Genomic DNA, 19,993 nt, shown 5'->3' on the forward strand with positions numbered 1-19,993 from the left:
GGCTCTGGCATTGGCCGTCTCATTGAAAATGCTTGCGCAGCTTCCAGGGAGCCCTGAGCACACTCTCTTTGGGCCTCTGCTATTAGCTGTGGCTTCCTAAAGAAGGCGTGGTGTCAGCAAGAAGCAGCCGATCTGTTTGGAGGCGAGTAAATAAATACACAGAAGAGCTTCAGCCGAATTGCTTTTATCTATTTTTTGGTTCATTGTACTTTGAGCCTGGGAGTTGAGAGCCTTGTTGATCATCTCTGCTCACCCTTTTTCCATGCGTCTGTCTGTCCCAGCAAAGAAAAGGGCTTATTTGATCTAGCAGTGACTCTGACTGAGAGAATTCCCAAGCCAGTCAGGCCTTTCTTGTTCATTGTCCTGGCCCATCTCTATTGCGCGCAAAGCACGTGGTCTCTCTCTCTCTCTTTCTCTCCCTCCCCTCCCCCTCCCCCTCCCCCCATTCCCTCAAGAATCTGAAGCTCTTCACAATAGAGAAGACTGGAGCAGGGAATGCTACATGGGCATACCTTTTCTGGAGGTCAGTTTGGCAGTGTACCAGAGGTTTCAAATAGCTTCATTCATACCCTTTGACTCAGTAACTGTACTTCTAGGTTTTGATCTCAAGGAAAGAAAGATCTGCATACAGATTTATGTACAAGAATGTTCATCACAGTATTACTTGGAATAATGAAAAATAGGAAATTATCCTAAATGTCCCATAATGATTACATTATGATCAGTTCGTATGGTGTCACAGTATGCAGTTGTTAAAACTGATGTTTCCGAAGGTTTTTTAATCGCATCGGAACTGCTAACCATACAGTGTTCCATGAGAACAGGGTATAAATACAGGATGACCTCAAGCATGTGACAATACATACCTTCATAGAAAAAGCAGGAAAGAAATTCAATAAACCATTGTTGTTCTCTTAATGGTGGGATTATGGGAATTTTTGTTTTTTCATACCTTGCCATATTTTTCAAATTGCCGCAATTTGAAAGGAATACTTTATAGGAAAAAACGGTATTTTTAAACGAAAAATGTAAACTGCTTTGGTGGTGTTTTGCCATGTTTGGTTTTTTTTTTTTTTTTCAGTATTACAGTGCTCACTGTAGACAGTTTGGAAGAAGCAGAAAAACATGTGTCGAAGGCTCCAGCATTTAAGTCGGATGAATAGAATAAAGGGAAATAAGTCATTTTTGAAAGCATGAGATAGATTACTTTTCCTATTAGATTACTTTTCCTATTGTGTCGCTGCAAAATTGGGGTGAACTAAATTGAGAAACATTGAAAAAAACCACGCCGATTCTCTAACACCCATCCAACACCACTGTACGCACCTCGTCTTTCTTTGGTCAGTTAGACAACGTATATACATACATACAAATCAGAATCATCGCCGATTGTGCTATTTTGCGTCCTGAGTTTTCTCTTGATATTAGATCATGAGCAGATAGACTGTATTATGAGGTTTGTGTATGAGGTCATATAATAGGTCCACGTGGAGGTTAGTATATGGAGCACTTGGAACACTGCTTCAGCCTTGGAGCATTCTTTTCTTCTTCTTCTGTTTTTTTTGGCTGACCACGCAGCGTTTGGGATCTTAGTTCCCAGATTAGGGATAGAACCCATGCCCCCTGAGGTGGAAGCGTGGAGTCTGAACCACTGGACCACCAGGAAAGTCTCCTCAGAGCTTTCTTAAACATGCCCTCATGAGCCCTTCTCAGTGAGAAGGAATCCGGCTGTGCTAAAGAGACTTGGCTAGCTGGTGCTGGGAGTACCATTGCTAGAAATGGAATGTGGTCCCGGGGAAGGGACCTTACCGTACTGACTGTGTGTCCCTGGCCAAGTTAGCCCGGAGAGAGAATTAGCATTCAAAATGCATTAACTACTAAAAGTAACCTTGGGAAGAAAGGGCTGCTCCTACAGTGGCAGGGTCCTCCAGCCCCCTTTCATATGCTAACAGCCCCTAATAAGGGCCTCAGCTGGCAATGGCCTTCTCCTCCTAGGAGAAGACCATTGTTGAGCTACAGCTGTTGATTGTTAGTCAAGTACCCATGCTTTTAGTACACCGTGCCCTCCCTAGCAGGCACTCCTGAGGAAAGTGCCTGTTAGAAACTTAACACAGACTTGACCAAAAAAGCAAGACAGAGGAGGAGATAGTCTTTGGTTTCAGTCAGTAAAATTCTTGCTTAATTTCCTTTTTTTTCCCCCCTTCCATTTGTAGGTGCTTATGTTAGCTGTTCTTCATCAAGTACTTGATTTTGGGTGAAAGAATGGATGGCTATAACTCTGATTTTTCTTAACAGTGTGAGAAGTATGATTTGTAGCATGTACCAGGAGAGTTCTTTCTTAGGAATTTTGTGGATGTGGTAACTTACTGTTGGCACGCCACACCAGGGCTGTGAAATACAGCCTTTACATTAAAGAGGAAATTAATCCTTATATGTAAAAGGCAGCTTCCTAATAATATAAATACAAGGGGGTAATTTATAGCACCAAGCAAATGGATTGAATAGAAAGGGCTTCCAGTCTCTTCAGATCACAGGTTAATTCTAGAATGCATTCTAGCACATTAATCAATAGCCAATCGATTGTTTATAAAGTAGTAGCTAATGGCATTTAATAGCAGAACTGAGGGTCTTTTGACCTGTTTCAAGAATTTTGAATGTTTATTTGATGCAAGACAAGTGGCGGGGGGATAGAAGTTCCAGAAGTACGTGATGTTCTTCTTTTTGTAAAAGACAGGATATTTACATAGAAAACTTTTATATGGAAAGGTTTTGCCTTTTCTCTCTAGTAGTTTTTCCCATGTTAAATTGGTACTACTGACATTAAGAATAATCAGATGTTAGAGCCGGAAAACACTCCCAATCTCCCAGTCTCCTAGCTCAACCGTTGCATTGAGGTGCTTCTGGTACGATGCAGATGAAATATATATGGGGAGGGTGGGGCATTGACCTGCCGCTTAATTCTCCGTTTTCCTTTCCCTGATTCTTTGCCTCGATCTTTTTGTATATACGCGTGCTGTGCATGATACGCTGTGTTGTAATATCATGTAAAATCTCTCTTCCCTGGATTTCTTCATCCCGTGTTTTTCACTCAGGAGTTGCTCCACCCTCGTAGATGTCTGGGATGTTTCACAGAATTGGAAGCTAGAGCCATTAAGCATTTCCTTTGGCTGAATTGTTCCCAGTTTTATAAGGCCTTGGGTCTTCTTAACCATTCTCCAGCAGCTTTGACTTAATTTATATTCCCCCCAGATGGCTAATATTTGACTCTGCCAAGAAAGATAAAAACCAGCCTTGAAAGGTTTTTTTTTCTTTTTCAATAATTGTAGATAAAAAGAAACTCTGAAGGTGACAGTAACATTATTTCACATATTATGTATAGTGTCCACTCACTGAGCAGCTATTGTGTGCTAGCCATTATCGATATGAGGTGAGCAGTAATAGCCCCTAATTTTATGGAAGAAGAAGCAGCAGAGGCTCAGAGAGTTTAGATCTTCTGTCCCGTCAAGGTCACACAGCTCATAAATGAGAGGGCCCATGCTTTTCCTACTGTGTCCTACTGCTTTAGATCCTAGCACATTAAAGTGTTTATTTCCATTCCTATGTTGTGGTCATTCATGAGCCCTAGGCGTAGCAGTTGTTTCATCCTTGGAACATAAATCCTTAAGCCCCCAAACTGAAAATTGAAGGAGAAATAAACCCTGCTCACAGACACCATATTTAAAATGCTTATAAACTGTCTCCTCTCTCACTCTCCTTTCAGACTCTCCGAGCAGCATTTTTCATGAATACAAGCATTTGCTGCAAGGGAGATCTGAATTCCAGTTAAGTCAGCTTCTGATCCTGGTGGAACTCTGGTTTACACTGGTCCTGGCTGGTTCTCTCTTAGCCACCAAGTGTCTTATAATTGGCTTCAGGCATAATGTTTACAATGGGATGATTGCTCGTTGTCTCAGACCTGCACAGTTTTTCTTCAGCAGTTAAGATCTGATTCTGAGTTCTAAATAATGGGGGGGGGGAAGTGGAGATGAGCTTTGCAGCAATGAATGAAGTTGCTCTTGGTGGCTGGGGACCAGGTCCTGAATGTCTAATTTGTGTACTATCCCCCATTGTAGAAGGAAATGTGGGAAGAAAGGTGGGGAGGTGGGGAGGTTAAGGAATCTACAAGAACATATGAGAGCGGCTAGTTTGATAGGAGAAATAGATGTAAAAGTTTTTTCCCCCTTTTTTCTTACAGCAAATTATTACGCTTTGATATTGTACCTAATTGGTATGGATTTTAGAATTTAAATTATGTCTGCCATCCTTAAAAGATCTCTTTGAGACAAAAAGCATAGGTAGAATAGTCCCATTTACCAGGACCAGTAAGACCACGTCTAAGGAGAAATGACTTTGGGTCTTTTGGTTCGCTTGACTTTTGTTCTGTTGACTTTGCAGGTGAAATAGATGAATATTAAAAAAAAAAAAAACTTGCTGTATGAAATGAAAGATTAAGGATTTTATAGATAGTTTAAAAGTCTCTGGTGCCTCCATGAAACCATGCGTGGAACGTGGCGGGTATAGTAAAGGTGAATTGGATGGAGAAAATTCATCTTTCTAGAAATTTTCATTACGGTCTCTTTGGGCAGGAAGGTTAAGATGCATGGCAAAGCTGTGTGCTTTGATTTGAGCCCATACCAACCACTTAGTACATAGTTGTCAAATTACATAGCTATTTGGAGAGATCAAATTAGCAGATTTTAACTCCTTATATCAGTTTTGTAGAATTTCTATATATAATCCACTCAGTGGAATTATATTTGCAACTTATACGGCCACCCTAAAGAATCTTTTAAAATGTGAAGGAAAGGAAATCAATTTTCTGAATGATTAAATGAATTAGAGTTTAATATGTATACAGCACCAAACTAAACTCTGAAAATATAAGCTAACACCACACACACACACACACACACACACACACACAACCTTCCTAGCAGAATTTGAGTCCCAGGAAATAAAGTAATGTCCATTGTGGTATTGGACAGAGGGCATGCTGGGTTAGAATCAGTCCTGTTCTTCGTTGGATCATTGCTCTTGTACTTTGAAGTAGCTGTATTATATATAACTACACCGACCCATAGGCTGTTGACCTGAATGAGGATCTCTAAGAATGTTTTGTTTTTTCCATAAAATGTTCAGTGTCTTAGCGTTTCTTTGACCTGGAACACTTTTAAGCCTAAAAAAATAGTGACATTTCATAGTGTTTTTCAGTTAAAAGTGAGCTCGACATGCCACTCTGCCCCAACCCTTAAAACCAGCATTCATTAGAAATGCAAGTGAGTATTCAGAATTACTTATTTAATGAGTCATGAAAGCACAAGTCAAATAATTCTCAGCATCCTGTTTCTACACTAAATGATGTGTGCCAATTTTATGAGCAATATAGTAAAAATCCAATCTAAGGAAGGACCTATGGTTGCCTTTGGAATGTGCTCTTTTGGATGGTGAAATATTAGTAGCACTGGATTGACACAGGCTTCCATGCTGATCTCAATAACCAGGCTTTATTTTTCCAGTATGTGAAAGCCAGCACCACTTGGCAAGGACACTAGTGATTCAAGGACGGTACGGGAAGTGGACCAGATGACATTTAAGGTCTTTTCTCGCCCTAAGATTCCACAACTTTGAAGTCTAGAAAAGTGCTGCCTGCATCTCGACTCTTAGTTGAGAGATACTTCCACACAAGAAAATTCATCCCCAAAACCTCTTTAAGAAATGACACCCAAGAATGCAACAAAAAATTTTAAACCCAGTTTATTGGAAATATATTTTCCTCTAATTAAAACATTACCCTTACCCTGAATGCTCCACGTTCAGCACAGTTGCCAGGTTGGTGCTGATTGCTAGTGAGAGGCAAAATGGGAGAAGTTTCATTGGCTAGAGTCTTGCTTCTCAAAGTTTGGGGTATAGCAGAGTGCCAGATGGCTGGGTCCCACCCTCCAGAGTTTCTGATCCAGTAGGTTTAAGGTGGGGTCCAAGAACTTGTGTCCCAGTGGTGATGGTGTGTGCCCATGGAAGCACACTCGAGAACCACTTGGGGTTTGGAGAGAATCAGAGGCCTTCCCGGCTACCTGATTTGAGTAACTCTTTTCATTATCATTCCCCTAGCTCCTTATGTACTTTCTGGCCTCCTTCCAGGGAGAGAACTTTGGTAAAAATGCCAGGCTGTGCAGTTGTAATGGGGATTTCCCTTTCTCTCGCTGAAGAAAACCCAGGAAATAAAAGGCAAACGGTAGAGAATGGTTTTGTAGCGCTATTGCATTTTGAGAAGATCACTTAATGTTTTGGCTTTGAAGGAGTTGTCTTCTTTTCCTTTCTGTTCCATCTTCAATTGGAGGCAGCTTCTTTCTTGATGTGGTCCTTATATTTTGCTTTGGTATTTATTACATTTCCTGCTTATAAACTTGATACCATGAGGTGTTTATTTTTATACCAGACATAGAGTCTTTAAGAATGATTAATGTTGCAGATAAACTGTTAGCTCCTCTCTTCAGGGAACCCCCTGAGAAAAGCTTCAGGAGAAATTAATTTGACATTTGTATTTAAGAGATTAAAGTCTTTAACCTTTAGGCTGTGGGGGTATGCGGTGCCCAAAAAGTAAATCTGAAAAAACCCCAAAAAACACAGGTATTCTTTTTTTTCCCAGTTATTTTTCCGTGTTATCTTAATCTCATGGTTTTACTGTATGAATCCTTTAGCAGCCCGAGGTCACCTTGCATATCCCAGTTTATACTAATGTCACAGGGAACACCTGAGAAGTTCTTTTCCTGCTTATGTGTGCTGTTTCATTCTGTTTCTTCGCCTCAAGCATTTCCCAGGCAGTTTTCTTATATGTCATGTAGATGTAAGGAGGAGAAAAGGAAAAAATAATCATGTCTAAGTAAACAGCATGTCTTGAAAACACCTGTCCTGGTGTCAGGTTACAATGAGGAGGCATTATCCACTTTGGTTTAGATTCTTTTTTTTTTTTTTTTTTTTTTGCGGTACGCGGGCCTCTCACCGTTGCGGCCTCTCCCGCTGCGGAGCACAGGCTCCAGACGCGCAGGCTCAGCGGCCATGGCTCACGGACCCAGCCGCTCCGCGGCATGTGGGATCTTCCTGGACCGGGGCACGAACCCGTGTCCCCTGCATCGGCAGGCGGACTCTCAACCACTGCGCCACTAGGGAAGCCCTGGTTTAGATTCTTATAGTAAAAAGTTCTAGGAAACCTCATGTTTTAGACTTTATGTATCCATTTTTATCCAGTTCTTTATTTACCTTGTGACTAAATAAGAAGAAGGAGGGAGGCAGGGAGTCCTGAGAATTTGTCCGTTTAAAGTTTCATTTTTTTCCCTCTTAGACATAGACACACGTGACTTTGTGACACAGGTTTCCTTTCATTGACAAACGATCAGAGATGCCAAATCCCCCCAAAGAAATCCACCTTATATACAAGCATGTTTTCCAATTTAATTTCAGGATTTTTTTTCCAGTTTTCAGAATTACCTGAAAAGCAAGCACTCTGTTATTGAATTACTGAGAACTCTTTCTTTTTTCCTTTCTTTTTTGGTTTTGTTTTTAGAATTCTTCAAAGAACTACTTGAAAATGCGGAGAAATCGCTGAATGACATGTTTGTGAAGACATATGGTCACTTGTACATGCAAAATTCCGAGCTATTTAAAGATCTCTTCGAAGAGTTGAAGCGCTACTATGTGGCAGGAAGTGTGAACCTGGAAGAAATGCTGAATGACTTCTGGGCCCGCCTCCTGGAGCGGATGTTCCGCCTAGTGAACTCCCAGTACCACTTCACAGACGACTATCTGGAGTGCGTGAGCAAGTACACGGAGCAGCTGAAGCCCTTTGGAGATGTCCCTCGGAAACTGAAGCTCCAGGTCACTCGTGCATTTGTAGCAGCCCGCACTTTTGCTCAGGGCTTAGCAGTTGCAAGAGATGTAGTGAGCAAAGTCTCGGTGGTAAGCGCTGTTTGCATTCTGTGTTATTGTTTCCTTTTGTTTCACAGTAAAAGAAAGTTTGGGACATGTGGAAAAATAAGTCAGTAGAATTCCATCGTCTCAATAGCAATCGTCTTTTTCTTCTGTTCTTTTTTCATCTTTCTCTCCCCTCTTCTCTCCTACACTTCGTCCTGATACATGTGCATCATGTGGCTATAAACAATACGGCGATGAACATCTTCATGTATCAACATCATTCTTTCCTGTGGTTTCTTTGGTAACTATTCTTAGAAGCAGGATACGTGTTCACTTTGGAACCTTAATTTTAAAAATGGATTTAGGGACTACCCTGGCCATCCAGTGGTTAAGACTCCATGCTTCCACTGCAGGGTTTGGTTCCTGGTCCTGGTTTGGTTCCTGGTTTGATTCCTGGTCCTGGAACTAAGATCCCACGTGCTGTGAAGCCAGAAAAACCAAAAAAACTTTCAAAAAATGGATTTAATACCTCCATATTCTTTTCAGCTCTTATTCTGCTTCTCCTTCAGAGAAAGAAACATATACAGATAGACTCCACATTTGGTTGTTTTGAGTGACTATGTTTGAGCCTGCTAGTTACAGTCTAGAAAAGAATTTCACATCCATTACTATACGTTTCCTTGTTATAAGGTATACTCAGAGCCCTTTAGAAGACAGACCTTTCTATGACAATTAATGTGGACCACCTGCTCTTGACTTAATGGCTTTGTTTATAGAATTACCAGAAAAGAGAATGGAATTGTACTAGCAGGAAAAAGCAAATGAAATGAGCCACATTTTCCTCATTTGTAAATTAGAGGAATTGGACCAGACCAGTAGTTTTCAGACTGTTCTTTGGAGCCAGCTAAGGAGGTACCTCAGGGGCCTCCTTGAGGAGAGATAAGGGAGACACAGGGTTCTTCTAGTGGACGAGACTCTGCATCTGTGCCTTTCTCTCCTGGCTGCACCAGGGAAGCTTTGCTTTCCTCAGTTGTATGTAGTAGGGGTTTGAACATGATTTCAAGGGGGAAAAGATTCTATGGCCCCTTCACTCCCCCCACCCCCCAAAAAAGATGAAATTTGAAAACCTTTTGAAGGCCTTTGCACCTCTCCCCTCTGTGACTCAACGCCAGTGAAGAAATAGAATATTCTGGAGCAAAGTTATCTTTGCAGGACTGATCTTAGTGCTGTTACCTTTAGGCCCTCAAAGGAAAAGCCAAATTTTAGCCCATTTGGTTGTTTTGAGGACTGGAGGACTGGTCAAAATACAAACTAGACAGTGATGCTAACAGTAAAATATAAATCCAGTGGCTTCTTAGAGTTCATTCAGATTTAGGGTAGCCATATAATTTATTGTCCAAACCAGGAGGTGCTTAAAAACAATTATGCCCAGATAACATGGGCAGACCAGGATTCATGGTCCCCCTAGCGAGGAATCTTACATTTACCAGAGTGAAGATAAAGAATTGTGTATTTTAAAAATTAGGTGCTTATTGGCTGTCTCACTGGGAGATGTTAGTATTAGTTTGTTGGTTGCATTCCATTATTACAGTTGTGTGTGTGTGTTCCCATTTCCCAGCCATAAGCCATCAGGAAACAATTCATTACAGTACGTTTTTGTTCACTCCTTTTCCTCCTGATATTTTCATCATAAATTGCAAAAAAATAAAACAAAAAAAAATTGTTGGGGCATATGAGGGGTGGGTGGGAGCAAGTAGGGAGATGGTGGGTATAATTAAAGGAATAGTCGGAATCCTGAACTGCTGCCCCCACCTCTGCAACCATTATTAATCTTGGAGATGCTCGTGTCAGAGTCCCTAAACAATGCACAGTTAATCCAGATCGAAGTTAATCACATTGTAGTTCCCCTAACACATCTGCTCTCCTTCAGCAATTCCTCGCATTTATCCTCAGCTGAATAGGCAGAAAGGTGCTGCTGTGGTTTTCTTTTTCTTTTTTTGGTGGCGGGGGCGGGGGAGCTGCATTGGGACTTCGCCAATGCGCGCGGGCTTTCTCTAGTTGCGGCGAGCGGGGGCTACTGTTCGTTGCAGTGCACGGGCTTCTCATTGCGGTGGCTTCTTTGTTGCGGAGCACATGCTCTAGGTGCACAGGCTTCAGTAGTTGCGGCGCACTGGTTCAGCAGTTGTGGCTCGCAGGCTGTAGGGTGCAGGCTCAGTAGTTGTGGTGCACGGGCTTCGTTGCTCCGTGGCACGTGGGATCTTCCCGGACCAGGGATCAAACCCATGTCCCCTGAATTGGCAGGCGGATTCTTAACCGCTGCGCCACCAGGGATGTCCATGCATGCCGTGTGGTTTTGAACGTCTATGTGCGTGTGCATGTGTGTGCCAAAGAGAAAAGCAAGGACTAGAACGCCCTTTGCAAGTGTCTGAAAGTGGTTTCTTTACATTAACCATCCCCCCTCTGAGTTGATTCCTGGGAAAAAGGACCAGGCTGACACAAGCCTGCCACGGTGTTAGCCTCCCTTAGCCCCGTTGGGGCCCCTTTAGAGAACTGAGATTCCAGACCCCTAACTTGAGGGGGAAGGTGGTGGTCGAACCAAGGAAGCAGGTTAAAAGATTGAGGGCTAGAAGTCTAGTCCACATTATGCCACCTCCCAGGGTAAATAAACACTCGAGGCTTCCCAGTATCGCATTCTTCTTGACATGGTTCCCAGAATTAACTGAGAACCAATAAGATTGGTTCACCACCAATAAGATTGGTGGCAAATCAATAAGATTGACTGTTCACCCTTACTTACCTGTGCAATAAAGAGTATGTGACCCATAAGGAAATAATCACAATTTCCAGTGTTGCTTTTGGTATGAATTTTTTTTTTTTTTTTTTGCGGTACGCGGGCCTCTCACTGTTGCGGCCTCTCCCGTTGCGGAGCACAGGCTCCGGACGCGCAGGCTCAGCGGCCATGGCTCACGGGCCCAGCCGCTCCGCGGCATGTGGGATCTTCCCGGACCAGGGCAGGAACCCGTGTCCCCTGCATCGGCAGGCGGACTCTCAACCACTGCGTCACCAGGGAAGCCCTGGTATGAATTTTTTTAAAGCAAGAAAGAAATTTCTGTGTACCTTAGTTTTGTCAAGTTGTTTGAGAAAGTTAATTTCCAAATATGACCCTAAATTTTTGGAGAATTGATCCCTATTCTATATTCATTGTATTCTCATGTCTGCCTAAGAGTTGTTTGCATCGTTATATGAGAATACAATGAATACAAGCTATAGGGCTCAATTTACTTTCAGTAAAACATTACTTGCCAATTGTTTAGTGGAAAATACTGTTATGACTTAAATTTTTTTTATTATAGCTGATTTACAATGTTGTGTTAGTTTCTCGTGTACAGTTTCTCGTTACACACACCCACACACACACTTTTTCATATTCTTTTCCATTATGGTTTATCACAGGATTTGAATATAGTTCCCTGTGCTCTACAGTAGGACCTTGTTATTTATCTATATTACATATAGTAGTGTGTATCTTTTAATCCCAAACCCCTAATTTATCCCTCCCCCACCCCGTTCCCCTTTGGTAACCATAATTTTGTTTTCTATGTCTGTGAGTCTGTTTCTGCTTTGTAAATAAGTTCATTTGTGTCATCTTTTAGATTACATATAAAAGTGCTATCATATGGTATTTGTCTTTCTCTGTCTGACATACTTGACTTAATATGATAATCTCTAGGTCCATCCATGTTGCTCTAAATGGCATTATTTCATTCTCTTTTTATGGCTGAGTAGTGTTCCATTGTATATACGTACCACATGTTCTTAAGCCATTTGTCTGTTGATGGACATTTAGGTTGCTTCCATGTCCTGGCTATTGTAAATAGTGCTGCTATGAACATTGGGGTGCCTGTATCTTTTTGAATTAGAATGTTTTTCTGGATGTATGCCCAGGAGTGGGATTTTTGGATCATATGGTAACTATTTTTAGGTTGTTTTTTTTTTTTTTGACGAACCTCCATACTGTTTTCAATAGTGGCTGCACTAATTTACATTCCCACCAACAGTGTAGGAGGGTTCCCTTTTCTCCACACCCCCTCCAGCATTTTTTATTTGTAGACTTTCTAATGATGGCCATTCTGACTTGTGTGAGGTGATGCCTCATTGTAGTTTTGATTTGCATTTCTCTAATAATTAGTGATGTTGAGCATCTTTTCATGTGCCTATTGGCCATCTGTATATCCTTTTTGGAGAAATATGACTATTTTAAATGTTGTGTTTGTAATTGATAACTTTAAAAAATAATGTTTTGCTTTACCACTGAGCATCTTCTTGACTTAAGGACTGACTTGAAATCGAACCCTTCCACTAGGTTGAGTTATATCTAAATTACATAAAAATAAGACACTCAAGCATCAAATCAGTTTCTAAAGATGCCAAAGCACAAATTATGTAAAAATCTATCATCAGTGTAATGTTTCTTTTTAGAAGGCTGGAAAGGAATACTTGCACATTTGAAAAAATATTCATAACATTCGTTTTTGGAGTATGAGTACCAGCTCAACAGAGATTTTAATTTAAGGTATAGTGGTATGGGGAAGACAGTAAATGATCTGGCTATGAAAAGCATATTTCAAATTGAACATGTTGAAAATAATCTACATTTGATTGAGAAAAATTAGTAAGCTCTAACAGTGTGGGGACCCAAGCAATGTTTTTTCATGTAGGAACTGTTGTCCAAATGTAGTTGACGGGTGGAACTGGAGCAACCCAAGAAATACATTCCTTCTTTTGGTGTCCAGTAGAATTAATTACCTTGGGCCTGAAAAAGACCCTTCAGGGTGGAGAACCTCACCCACTTCATCTACAAAGAAGGCTTTAAAGTCAACTATGAAAACCATTGTGGTCTTGGGACTAGTTATGCATACTTAACTCAGAGATGTTCACACTTTCTTTTCATGAGCAGATGCCCTGCTTCTCCAGTTTACTTTTGCAACAAAAGGGTTGCTGTTATTTGCTGAGCAATGATTTGATTATCACTAAACCTTTTAAAGGCTATTAGCACCAGCAAGCTTAACTGACTTCAGGAGAAACTCGCCTCTTACTTGAAGTATGCTTGCCTTGCTTCAGTTTTTCTGGGCGCAGACATCCAGTGATTTCAGCTTACTCCATTGAGCTTTGCAATTCAAACTTCAGAAAAGTCCCTTTAATTAGGAACAGATGGTTCACGAATACCCTGGTGCTACACATCTTTGTATTACTTATTCCATCTTTTCTTGTCATGGTTCATGATACATTTCTTATTTACCTGCTAGCAGCAGCAGTTTTGCCTGGAAGGGTGAAGTCTGTTGTGGTCTTTCAAAAATGCACAAGTGGTTACATGCACCGTGAAAATTAATAGCTCCTATGCCAAAGAGAGTTGCATTCTCATGGTTTCAATTAACACTGACATAATGGGGCTGTGTCTATACCCCAACCCCAAACTCCGGGGACTGTAATTAGAAATCGGTGCCTTAGCCTTGTGATGTCTAAATGACTGTCCTGCCTTGAAAACGATTTCCATTGATTCCCCCTTCATTGTTGTCTATTCGCAATGCCCCGACACCTACAAGAGTACTACACAAATTAGCTTACCATTTCCCCAAATCATTATGTCTATTTTTAAAAATGAGCAATACAAAAAGCTTTTAAGTGTAGATATGTATTCAACATTTAATATTCTTTTTCACACACAACCTTAAAGACTAGAATTGCAAAGAGGAAGGTGGGATATATATATATATGTATGTATGTATATATATATTCTATACACTATAATACATACAGGGGTGGAGACATGGGGAAGGTAGGGGTGTGGGAAATGTCAAGGACTGAATACTCTCAAAACAATAATAGAGCCCTCTACAAGGGGGCGGATACAATGATGCTTCAACTTATCATAACTGAGTCTAATTTAAAACACAAGACTTATTTTCAAGCATTTATGCAGTTTCAGCTACAGTGTGGCTCCAAATATTCCTGAATGAATCCTAGCTTATTTTATATGTTTTGTTATGTGTTTAAAATCCTATAGTCAGGGACATAGGAGAATCTCCACCTTCTTTCTTAGCACGTTTGTGTATTGAAATCAAACCGAGTTGGGAAGTTGTTGAATAAACCCTTCACATCTCACAGCATGTTTGGGTTCCCTATCTTTTTCTTTTTTTTTTTTTCTTTTTAAAATTTTCTTTATTTCAGGCTGTGTTGCGTCTTCATTGCTGTGCGCAGGCTTTCTCCGGTTGCGGCGAGCGGTGGCCTCTCTTGTTGAAGAGCACGGGCTCTAGGCGCATGGGTTTCAGTAGTTGTGGCACACAGGCTCAGTAGTTGTGGCTCACAGGCTCTAGAGCACAGCCTCAGTAGTTGTGGTGCACGGGCTTAGTTGCTCTGCGGCATGTGGGATCTTCCCAGACCAGGGATCGAACCTGTGTCCCCTGCATTGGCAGGTGGATTCTTAACCACTGCACCACCAGGGAAGTCCCCTATCTCTTTCTTTGATAGTCCCCCTATCTCTTTCTTTGACCATAATTTGGGGAACGATTTCCTGTTATTTTTGTTGGGTGCTTATGTTACCAAGAACAGATAAAAATCTAGACCCTTTCTGTTTGTTTGGTACTATTGGCAGTGCAGGGGAAAAATGTTGTAGTGAATATATGTTAGGAACTGGAAGAAACTAGAAGGAAATGTGTTTCTAACTTGAGTGCCGCATGTTGACTGCCATCACTGTCTAATGTGGCTGAAGGCTCATTCTGAATTACTGAAATGAGATCCAGGCTGTGTGAAGAGTTCTGTTCCAGGATTTCTCTTTTTTCAGGCGGCTTGCAGTAGTTTTTAATGTGGTGTTTGGAAAATGCAGGTTATTTGGTAGAAAGTCCCAATCTATATTAAGAGAGTCTTTGCAGAGAAAAGGACTTTTCTGCAAAGGCATTTTATAGCAGAAATGGAGTGCAGATGTCACGTTAAATGTATACCCTGAGGAACGCAGGAATGAGTATTTTTAAAAGAGTCTTAATAAGTTAAAAAGGAAATGAGGACCCCTCCCCCTCCACTGACTTTTACCATGAAACATAGACTAGCTCCTAAGATCTAAATTCTTTGTTACCTTACCATTTAGAAACACCTTAGTCAGTCTTGAAGGATTTCATAAGGCTTGGAAGTTGACTATTAATGTATTGTCATTATGCTCAATAACTCAGATTGATTTTGATTTGAGTTAATAAAGGAATATCGAGTCCAGATGATGTTCCCTTTCTATCATACTGGTCCCCCAAAGTAAACAAATCAAGCCATCTCATTCTTCTGTAATTAATGTCAAAACCTTTCCCTTATATAAATAATATGCCACGTTCTAGTAGAAACTGATCATCTCTGCTACATTTAGCTGCAAGTTTTTCAAACTGTTAAAACTTTGGCAAAATATATAGTTTCCTGTTTTGTTCCAGTAACCTCTTTTCTCTTCGTGTCCAGCAGTGTTTACTTGAGCTTTTGAGTTGTGTCTACCTCTGGTGAATATTTTTTTTTCTCATCCCTGTAGCATGGGTTTCAGTACTTGTGGCACATAGGCTCAGTAGTTGTGGCTACTGAGTGCATAAGTCATTATTAAAAATTATTAAAATTATTATTAAAAATTATTTAAAAATCCGTCATCTCATCCATAGTTGTCCAGTCAGATATCGTTCCATGTAGAACAGTTGCATCCTAACTTGCCCATCAACATAAAAACTGATTCATTTGGTCAATAAATTTGAAACCTGCAAATTCTCACTAGAAAATATCCAACCCCAGAGCTGAGGTATTCACTGTGTGTGGATACCCTATGTTAGATCTGCGAGCTATGCAGGAGGACCAGCCCCATGTGCTGCCCTTAAGGTTCCGATAGTCTGGCACTCAAAAGATATACATCAAGGAAATTTGTCCTAGGACAAAACTGCCCCATTTCAAATCTTGGCCATCTACTGGAAGATGTTGTGTTTGTCCCTTAATCTCTTTAGGCCTCTGTTTCCTCATCTGTGAAACAAAATAATAATACTCATCTCCTATGATTATGTTGAAGCTTAAATGATTTAATACATATAAAGTACTTAGAACGGAGCCTGGCACATAGTAAGTACTCTATATCGTATAAAGCAATAAAGTCCAATAAAAGCTATCAGTAGAAAATTAATTCTGACATCGAACAGAATATTTTTCTCTTCAGTATTAACATCGTGACCTTCATGATCATGAAACCATAGAAACTGAATAAGCATTTTCTGTCTGAGACCATTAACCCATTCTTTATGTCAGGGGTTCAAAGGAGGAAGGGAAGTGTGTACAGTTTTCCTTTTCCTGTTTTTTCTAAATATCATTTTGAGAAATACTTTTGAATTGCTAAGTGAGGTCCGAAAAATCTGACTTTTATAAAAGCAACCATAATTAACCCCTACCAGACTCCTCCCCCAGCCCCAAGGATTCTGGAAGTCACATCTGGGCTCCACAGACCCTTCTAAATGAAAGGAAAACATATCAAACATTAGTCAAGACCTGTGACCCAAAGGAATAATCAGATTGATCATTTTAAGTGGCACGGCATGCCATAGAGAATCAGTACGTAAGTGAGGATTAAAGCAAGATCTTAGAATATGGTTGCCCATTTTGTTAATCCCCATGTGGCATGATCTACCACTGAGTCTTGGGTCTTCTGGTATAAATTATTTCAGTAACTAAGTTATTTGAGGACTTGAGAGAAGTGATTGATTTTGAGTGTTACAAGGGAGTAGAATGTGAGTGAAGTTGAATTTATATTCAAAATTATTAAATCCCCAGAACACAGTATGACTTCGTCTACTATTATATCTGCTTTCGGGTGAAAGGTTTGCCCCTGGCACGGTGGAGAGACCATTGAGAGCTTGTAATGGAGTACCCTTGAGGGCCTGGTATATCATGACATGACAGCGAGAGCCATCACTGGATCAAGGAGATGCTAGATTTTACCAGAAACTCCACAGGAGAATTTAAATTGAAGTGCTGTATACTATTAGGCTGTTTCTTCCCAGTGCAATAGTATTCCTTTGGCTTGTTGACCAACCTACATTGCTCTTTCCCGAGAAGCCATAGACGATTCCAAAAGAGAGACAGCCATTTTGTTTGCCCACTGGGGTAGTCCAGAGTCAGAAAGGAGAGCTGGGCCTTAGTACTCTGTGTTCACCATCCTGAACTTGGTCAGGTCAGTGAGAATGGGGACCCAAGACCTGGGGGGGTAGTCTCATCACATCTTCTGGGGGAGTGAGCATTGCAGGGGACCCCTATTTCTTTAGTTCTCATGACTGTTTTAAAAGCCTTTGTCTTTCTACTTTATCCCACACAAGGGGTTTATTTCCCAGGTTCTGAATTCCCTTCATGTAAAAAACACTGCATGGTAGTCTGATCAGTGGTTGTGAGACGAAAGACAGATTTTCTCTAACTTTGGTATTTCATATGTCCTTTCTCATCCCAGTTTTCTTATAACTTCCCCGGTTCTGGTATTATTTAGTGTTTCCATAGCATGTTATTGCTGAGTTCCTTGTGATCATTTTTAGTAGTTACACAACAAATCATGTGCAGAACATGAGCCCGTACTTAGCCAAAGAATGAAATGGAAAAACTCCGCCAAACCCAGCTTCATAATCTTCCTTTAATAAAACTCTACTGTGTCATTTGGTTTGGTCTCTCTTTTAAAACTTGAGGCTCCAGCAACCTATTTTAGGATACTCCTGTAAGGCCTACTGCATAAATGATTTGACTTACAGTTGAACCAAGGATGTAGTGAACCCCGTCGTAGAGTTAAAAAAGAGAAAGAAAGGGAAAGGACTTCTTTGGCCAAAAGTGTTTCTTGAGCACAATTGTGGAGTTTAAAATTTTTGCTTATTTCCAAAAGGTCTACACCATTTGGAAATTTCTTTGTGTTTTCTAGGACAGGTCCCATAGTCTAGAAATTCCTACTTGCCTTGCTACCTAATCACAAATGCATTCCAGAATAATCCCTGGCACATAGTAGGTGCTCAGTAACTGCTTGTTGACATGTTCACTTTTTACATTGTTTTCTCGCACGAGTCATTGTTTCCTGATAAGCATCATAATAAAAAAATGCCATGCACTAACCTGGTTTTCACAGGCATTTTCATAATAACTCTTTACCTCTCCAGAATCCAGCCATTTTGGCAATCTCACCAATGTGGAACCTAATTTAAGATAAAGCAGAAAACTACCGATGCTTAAGATTCGAGTTTCATAAATTCAGTTTAAAGAGGCAGGGACACATGACATATGTGGGCAGTCGTTTCAGTGTTTGCTAAGGTGCAGTGTTAGAGTCATATGCAGTGAGGTGGCTGCCCACAAGTCAGTTATTCTCTTTGGCTTTGGTTTTCTCATCCCTCAAATGTGAGAGCTGTACTCAGTGATCTCTAGGGCCCCTTCCAACTTCTATGAATGTCTGGCCACCTCCTCTCTCCAGGCCTGTTTGTTCCTCTGTCCAGTGAGGGGGTGGGAAAGTATCAAAGTCCTAACTCTCTGTGACTTCAAAGGCATGCTCTTGTTGCTGTCCAGGAAACCTAGCTATCCAGATTGGCTATTCCTCCAGGGCATTGTTTAGCCAAGATTTTACTGTACGTTAATACATAGTTAAAAGGACTAATTTACTGCCTAGGAAAACATTTGGCACTGGTTAAAACTGTGGAAAAGTCCTAATTGTTCGCAGGGAACCCTGACTTCGGTGTATACAACTACCGTCCTGTTGGATGTACCTCCCCCTTTTAGGCTAGAGTTCTGTTTGAGATAAGAGGGTGTGTGTGTGTACATCAGATAGGCGCCTAACAGTGTGAAGTTTTTCTTCTGATGGTGCTAATCTCCCATTCCTGTCCCTAAGGCTACTGTTGATAAGTGGTATCCAAAGTTACGCTCCGGAGCAGGTGAAGTGCACTGCTGGACTGCCCTGCGTCCCAGCATCTGTTCCCTGCGGTGGTATCTGCTTTCAGAAGTCTCTGTTTGCAGAGCTGGTTGGTACTGATAGAGAGGAATGCACTAATCCTCTGATATTGACTCCAAAAGGGGAGGGTGGCGCAGAGAGAATGACAACACAGGAACTCTTGGGGAGCTGCCAGCTTGTGATCCTGGCCATGATCCTTTCTAAGCATTGATGGAAATGAGTGACAGGATGGGATCGGCTCTTCTATGCCCAAGACAATTGCACCCTATAGAAGTGCAATTGAAAGGCCAAACAATTGAAGAAAGATGAAACCAAGTCTCATTTCTCTATAGAGGACGCCTAACCCAATCCGTCTTCGGTGCCACCTTCATCCTTGCCTCTTCCTTTGCTCATGAACTTTCAGTAGCTCCCTGTGTCCTGCCATATGGTGTCTTGATTTCTGCTTGGTTTTCAATCCCCTTTACTGTCCGGTCACATACACAGCCCTTCCTGTACTCAGCCAACCTTATTTCCCATAATTCCTCAACCCCGTTCTAAGATTCCACGGTCTGCTCAGTACCATGTATGCTTTTGCTCATTTCATTCTTCCTAACTGCGATGTTCTCCCTTCATTTGATCATTGAAATCCAACCCCTTCTGATTAGCGGATGCAAACTATTATATGTAGGATGGATAAACAACAGGATCCTATTGTACAGCACAGGGAACTATATTCAATGTCCTGTGATAAATCATAATGGAAAAGAGTAGGAAAAAGAGTATAAATATGAGTCACTTTGCTGTACAGCAGAAATTAAACACAACATTGTAAACCAACTCTACTTCAATAAAAATTTTAAAAATAAATCCACCCCCTTCTTCAGAATTTAACTGAAGTCCCACCTCTTCATCGAGTGTTCCCTGAGCACTCTATGCTATACTGCTCCCAAGCCTTGGACGGCCTTCACAGAACCCCAGGTTCAAATTTATTCACATTCTTCCCTGTAGGATACATTAATTTTGTCTTCTGTGCAGCTATTGGCACAGAAGGGAGTACACACGAAGTACCCTTCTAAACGACTGGGGGCTTACGTGTGA

General features: G+C 41.1%; 1 protein-coding gene across 1 annotated transcript in view; it reads left to right on the forward strand.

The window, feature by feature from the left end:
* Positions 1–19,993, forward strand: part of GPC4 (glypican 4) — a 108,989-nt gene that overhangs the window by 78,712 nt on the left and 10,284 nt on the right. Inside the window, exon 3 of the mRNA XM_060136993.1 lies at positions 7,601–7,992. Within this exon, the coding sequence (XP_059992976.1) occupies positions 7,601–7,992 (392 nt within the window). The remainder of the gene's footprint in view (positions 1–7,600; positions 7,993–19,993) is intronic.

This window comes from Lagenorhynchus albirostris, chromosome X (genome assembly GCF_949774975.1).
Source record: "Lagenorhynchus albirostris chromosome X, mLagAlb1.1, whole genome shotgun sequence".
Classification (NCBI taxonomy): domain Eukaryota; kingdom Metazoa; phylum Chordata; class Mammalia; order Artiodactyla; family Delphinidae; genus Lagenorhynchus; species Lagenorhynchus albirostris.